Below are 6,709 nucleotides of genomic sequence, written 5' to 3' on the forward strand. Positions count from 1 at the left end.
CCAAGGCACTGTGGTTTTTAGTGTTTAGCCACTATGAATGGGTTGCTGACACACTGCCAGTCAATTTCTGTCAAAAATATTTATTTCCAATTATTTTGCATGACTAAAAGAGCTGCTTGTCCCACAACTGTCTTGTACACATTTCTTTATTATCAGAAGAAAAGATTATCAGGTGAGGAATACACTCTTTAAAAAGATAATGATATACACAAAAAAGTTTAGTTTTGTTCTTTTAGTAATGAAAAGAAAAAACATAAGTCAATTTTTGCATGTAGGACAGATGTGTTAATTGAAGATTATAACACAGACCTTTAAAAATGTTAACTATATTGTTAAGCAGAATTCACCGAAAATAGTTAGTGATTACTTGATAATGCAAATTCAATATACTCCCTAAAAATAACATTTTACAAATCCCACTTATGTTGATTCCCATCACAAAGATTTTTATTAAAATAAAAACCTAATTCAGATAAAAGATGCTTCTGATTTTCATATTTATTTTGATAATTCCAGTCTAGTTACAGTCTCCTGTCTCCCTCTCATCCCACTTGTGCCCACAAGACACTGCATGGACCTCAGTGCAGCATGATGGCTCCCACATGGCCAAGGTCAAAAGCGCCAATGGCAAAAGTCCTCGTCCTGTGTTTTTCAAGTACAATGCCAGCATGGACCAGCTCCAAGCCATAACTGACCGTGCGGATCACTGCCATCAGGAGCTGGCTTTCCACTGCAAGAAGTCACGGCTTTCAACTCGCCACAGTGAGTAGTCAGAGTAATCGAGCACAGTGCTCTGTAGTTCCCACAGATGCACAATGACCACAGACGCATGAGACATCTTGTGTCTCATAAGTTGCAACCTGGCAATTACAGAGATGCTTTTCCTTAGAGCAGAGAGCAAGGTCAAACTGTGTTGCTCTTTGCTCAAAGATGGGAATGACCTGGAGAGTCTGTCCATACTCAGCTGGGCAACTAAGCAGTGCAAGTCAACATACAAGGTCCTCGGGATGCTCTGTCCTCATCTGCCATGAAATGCAGTGACCTCTCAATGCTGTTTTACCTTAGAAAGGATTGCTAACAGCAGCATGAACCCATGCTAGAGGGGATTATTTTGGTGAGATTCTTTCTCATAGAGGCATACAATCAGTGTGATGGGTAATTACTAGTTAGACAACAATGTTGGCATCTCACTGCTCTTTCAGGACACAAAATAACAATTTTCAATAATTTCTTTTTCATATTTAGGCTAGTCTTAATTTTTTTTAAATAAAAGTTTTTTATTTTTATATAAAAATAGCTTTTGATTTCAGCTTTATTCCTTTAAGATATCTCCTTTTGTCAGAATGTCCAGTCTTCAATGAAACACTTTGGTTTTCTGGAGACTGGTCTCCTCACCTCTGATCAGACAGCAGGAGAATGGAGCAAATAGAGTGTTCCAGGAAGGATTCACAGAGCTCCAGGCCCCAGTCTGTGCCTCGGCCACTATGGGACTAGGAAAATTGTTTCATTCTTCCAAGTTTCAGTCTTCAGAGTTGAGACACTTACATTACCAGGACTTAATTGCATATCATCTAGAAGTACATGAATTAAGTGCTACTTACTTGTAGCTCTCTGATTTAGTGAGTTTATTGTTAATACTAAAGGGTTTAGTACTCACCATTAGTTGATTACTGTTAGACACCTGAATTAAAGTGGTATGCTCTCCCCACATAAATAAACTCCCTTTAGGAAATTCAGTCAGTGCTGTGGAGCAATGCAGTTGTGTTGTGTAACCAGGGAAGACAAGGCAAAAGCAGAATAGGGTTGCAGTCAGCACTAACAGAACATAACTAAGAATCAGGAAATAAACATCGTATTCTATTCCGGAACCTGGGCCCCACCCAGATCAGAATGAATTCCTGCATGGAGGGTCAGTGTGTACCCTGTTGATTTTTACATACTTAGCCGCCATGTCTTTGCTACAAATCTATATAACAGCAATAACACCACCAATAATAATAATAAGTATTTAAGTGGGATTAAGGGAAAGAAGCAAAGTGAAAAGATTTTTACATTTGTTAAATAACTTGCTAAAGAAACAAATAAGGGACTTCATTGACTGTACTTGCTCAAGTTCTGTACATTTCTTATAAATTGCTACTGAGGAATTTTCAGTGTATACTTGATTTAGACAAATTCAGGTTTGGCCTGCATGTTTCCAGAAACTCTTAATGTAGAGATCGGGTAAACAAATAGTATAGTTTTACACCTTAAAGTTGTTGCACTAATTTGCTCTGTATAATCCTCAGACACAGACAGGTGTGCAGAGCATGGATTTACCTTTGTGTGGAGAAAGTAGAAGCAACCAAACTTTCAGCAGACTGCTATGATCTGAAGCCAAGGTGTGGATCAAACCATATAAAAAATGTGTAGCATAGATTGGGACATTTCATCAAGGTTGAGCTAAAGCTCAATAACTTTTTACTGTTCAGATTCTTAGAACTTACTGGTAAACCAGGGCTGTATTGATGCTGTATTGATCCCGAGTAAGTAGATCAGCAAGTATAGCAGCTTGAGTGTTGCATCCCCCCTCCACACCCCCCCCACCTCCTGTAGCTTTGATGTTACAGAAAGAAGGTGAGGCCAAGAGTCTCCGGCATCTGTAGAGTCTCTAGATGTTAAATAGTTTGGGGATATGATTGTCAGTAGTCAAAGAGAAATTCTATGACGGTAGGTGTTAGCTTCTAGTAAACTACTAGGTTACCTCATCATGAATGTGAAAGTCATCAAGGATTATAGATGTGACTGGAGAGAAGGAATTTGCACCAAGGGCCAAAATAACTGGGCAGGTGGAGTTGTGCACCCTCATCATTGTCTGTCTCAATTCTTTTTCATTTCAGCTTCTAATTCTTCTCTGAGTTATTCTTAGTTATTTTGCCTTATTGTTGTTATTATAACAGCATAATATACTAAAACAAATTTTAAATGGTGCCATATATACCTTTCTGTACCTTTAAAAACACTTAACTGGCTTGTATTTCACAGAGAAAATGAGTAAGTCTGATGTGGATGTACAATTATGTATTTACGTATGATTTTTTTGTTCTTCAATCTCCAAAACAATGCTAAATCATCACATTTTAAAATGGCATTTTGAAAAATATCTATTAAACAAAAATAATCTCCACTCACACCCTCCAGAGAGAAATTTTCAACTCATTAAAAAAATAAAAAAAGACCATTGATTTGGATTTCTTGGCACATATTTTACCCACTGGGCCTGTGGTGGGTGGTAATGAATGCAGTCAATGTGTTTACAAGCTGAGAGGTTGTCAGCAGAAGCAGACAACAGGGAGCCATAATAAGCAGTGGCAGCTATAAATTAGGGAGAAGCTGGGATGTGTTCCAGATTCTCCAAAGGGCCTATTGGGGGGTAACTGAAGGTTTGCAAGAGCACAGTAAAGTGGACAGGCTTCTGTTCAGAGCCAATTGACTTGATGTCACTTCCATTCTCCCTCCTGCTCTGTTTACTAGGGAGTGTTTGTCCTCCACCTGCCTACATGCTCCGCCTTTTCTAATCATCATCTCCCAGGTGCCTCAGCAGTGTTTCTAGGTCTTTAGTATAAATATGTAGTCCTAGGTCTTTAGTATAAATATGTAGTCCTGTAGAGTTGAAGCAGCTGCTGGCTCTGGTCCTTAAGTGCGGGGTCCCCTGAGCAGGGGATTATGCCTAAGAACTGAGAAATAGTTAGCTCAGAGATATTCTGACCCTAAGACTTACCTGAGGCATGAAGAAGACTTACGAGACCCATTTCTTTAGTTTCCCAGTACAGAGCAACCCATTCAACACAAGCAAAAGCACACATCTCTAGGCAACTGTTAAAAAATGTGATTGTAAATACAGTGTTTTCAGCTAATGAATAAAGTGAAAGAAAGTCATACTTAGCATAATAATAATAAATTCTTTCTGTGGGATTTTAGGATCTCAGACAGATTTTAGAGTCAATGAATAAATACCCTTGTTTTTATTTTGATGACAATTATATTTTGAATGTTATTCTCAACTAAGTTAAATAATTGTATTTCTCAGGAGAAGTATGTCAATATCATGTCTGGATAATAGTCAGGCACTGCTTGCTCATTTTCTAATAAGCATAAATCTTGCTGTTAGAATATATATATTTTTAAATTACCAGAAGTCCTTTATAAAGAAATCCAATTGCAGAATTAAAATATGTTCACTTCTCAGTTGCCTCTCTGTTTTAAATAGAGGGAAAGACACTATATTGGGGAGACAGGTAGTGAGGAGTAAATTAGGTATCACCTTTTTCATACTTGTCTTTCAGATGGAACCCCAGTGAGCTGGTGGGTTGGAAGAACCAATGAAACACACACTTACTGGGGAGGCTCTCTGCCTGATGCTCAAAAATGTACTTGTGGATTAGAAGGGAACTGCATTGATTCTCAATATTACTGCAACTGTGATGCTGACCGGAATGAATGGTGATTTCCATATAATTTCCCTGTGCGAACTGTAATTTCTTTTTATTGTGTTATCTATGTTCCTTAACAGACTGGACACAATAAATAATGGCACTGGATTTAAGTATTCCCTAGCAAGTTAAAAGTATAAACTTTGATGTGTATGTGTAATTAATTTGAAAGCTAAAATTTTAAGGTAGCTATTTCTGTTTACCTGTGAAATAATTAATCATATCTATTTTATTTTTTTCTGTCATGACAAAGTAAATACTGGATTAGTATTTTCTATTTACTGACAGGAAAATAACAGACTTTTTAAACTTACACTTAGATCAGATGCTTACAGCATGGATGATCTGTGAAACTCCCTAATTTCCAGTGTCTTTAAAGTAGCCATAAAGGAGTAGCAGACAAACTCTTAAGTCTATGAAAGGGCATATGTGGCTAAACAAAAACAAAAACTGGAGGTCTAGAAAGGCTACAAGCCCAAAGCAAAGGTCAACAAGCACAAATCTTCCAGGTAGCTCCTTACTTACAAATTTAATTCCCTGAAAACTCATATCTACATTCCTGCCCTCAGGAAATTTGGGAGTCCAGGTTTCTTCCATTACTTTACTAGTTGGATGGTCCATGTAATAAGTTAATGTCACCACAGGTTGGCAGGACCAGTGAGTCATCATAGTATTATGCTAAACTCTTTCACTTGGTGTTGAGCACACAGGATACTACCAAACATGAGCTCCTATTCTAGTCACATATACTGGAGGATAGAAGCAAGAAATAGGAGAAACCACAAAGAGTAGATTGGATGTCTAAAAATTCCAGAAAAGAGATAACATTAGTAAGCATAAAATCAATTCAAAATATGAGTTGTTTGAAAATAAACACTGGGGTGGAAGTGTGAGAAAGCAAGCTGATTATGTTAACAAAGGTGAGTATGATTTTAAAAAATGCTTAAAAATGAAAGTAGTATCATTGAAATTTCAAACTTGTTAAATCATGTGTTAGACACAAGTGAACATAAAATTAGTGTAATGGAAAATAAGTACAAATAAAGAACGAAGAATATAGCACAGAAAAAAATGGAAATTAAAAAAGTAACAATAGAAGAAGAAATGGAGGAGACTGAACATATGTCTGTCTAAAGCTTCAAAAGAGAAAATCAGCAATAACTAGAAAAGACAACATTGAAATAGCTGACAATTTTCCAAAAGAATAGAGATGGAAGGAAGTCTCCTAAAATATAGACAATTAGACAGCAAACTGACTTTTCCTCAAAACAGAAAACAGCCATAGACAATGGGACATACTTGTCCCAGTTCAGAAGTAAAGCAGTTGTCAAATTCCTAGTATTTATCTAGTGGATATTTTTCCAAAGTGAAGCAAAATGCATCGCAGGACAGATGCTGAAGAAGTTCACCACAAGGAAATTCCACAAAAAGAATTTTAAATAATCATTTTTATAATGAAAGAAAAAGAACTTACTAGGTTTCCCTGGTGACATAGGGCTTAAATTTCAGCACAGTCACCACTATGGCCTGAGTTCCATCCTGAGTCAGGGAGCTAATCTACATGGTACAGTAGATCTCTGCTGTCTTGCTGCTACCATCCTTAGCAGTGTATTTTGATAAACCTGCCTGTTCTGCTCCCCACTCTGTCTCTGGTGAATCTTGTCATCCTCCTACCCACCCCTCTGGACACCTCTAGCGGGCACCCCAGTTCTTCTACACAAAAATAAAAAAATAAAAGAAAAAGAGAAAGGCATTTAAGGAAGGTCTCAGGTTAAAAAGTGAGAAAGCAGTCATATTGTATAAACAAAGATTAAAACTTATAAAACTTATCAAGTACTAAAAAGCATATTCAGAAATGAAAATTTTGAGATTTAAAATATTTTATATATATTAAGATTAAATTGCTTAAAATGTATACATTAAAAATTTTAATGTGACCTATAAAAGAAGTATAGTATCAAAAATGGACTCAGAAGATAGGAAATTAGATTAAAAACAGAGAAAGAAGCAATTAGAAAATAAAAATATTTTTTGAGTAATCATAAACAATTAATGTCACAGAATATCCACTTTAATCAGATATATCAAATTTAATTAAAAAGTATGTCTTCTTTGCACAGCCAGAAACATTGAAAGAAAAATGCTAAAAATATTTTTTACTAGGTAAATATACTTGAAAATAAATTTTAAAATAATGAATATGAGGAAAGATTACTACCCTATATAATAATACTTTT

General features: G+C 36.2%; 1 protein-coding gene across 1 annotated transcript in view; it reads left to right on the top strand.

Annotated features, from left to right (window-relative positions):
* LOC101629086 (contactin-associated protein-like 3) overlaps nucleotides 1-6,709 on the top strand; it is a 191,916-nt gene that overhangs the window by 146,915 nt on the left and 38,292 nt on the right. Inside the window, exons 13-14 of the mRNA XM_012726558.1 lie at nucleotides 565-762; nucleotides 4,326-4,482. Coding sequence (XP_012582012.1) covers nucleotides 565-762; nucleotides 4,326-4,482 — 355 coding nt within the window. The remainder of the gene's footprint in view (nucleotides 1-564; nucleotides 763-4,325; nucleotides 4,483-6,709) is intronic.

The sequence above is a fragment of the Condylura cristata genome, unplaced genomic scaffold, assembly GCF_000260355.1.
Source record: "Condylura cristata isolate star-nosed mole 26May11 unplaced genomic scaffold, ConCri1.0 scaffold00017, whole genome shotgun sequence".
Classification (NCBI taxonomy): domain Eukaryota; kingdom Metazoa; phylum Chordata; class Mammalia; order Eulipotyphla; family Talpidae; genus Condylura; species Condylura cristata.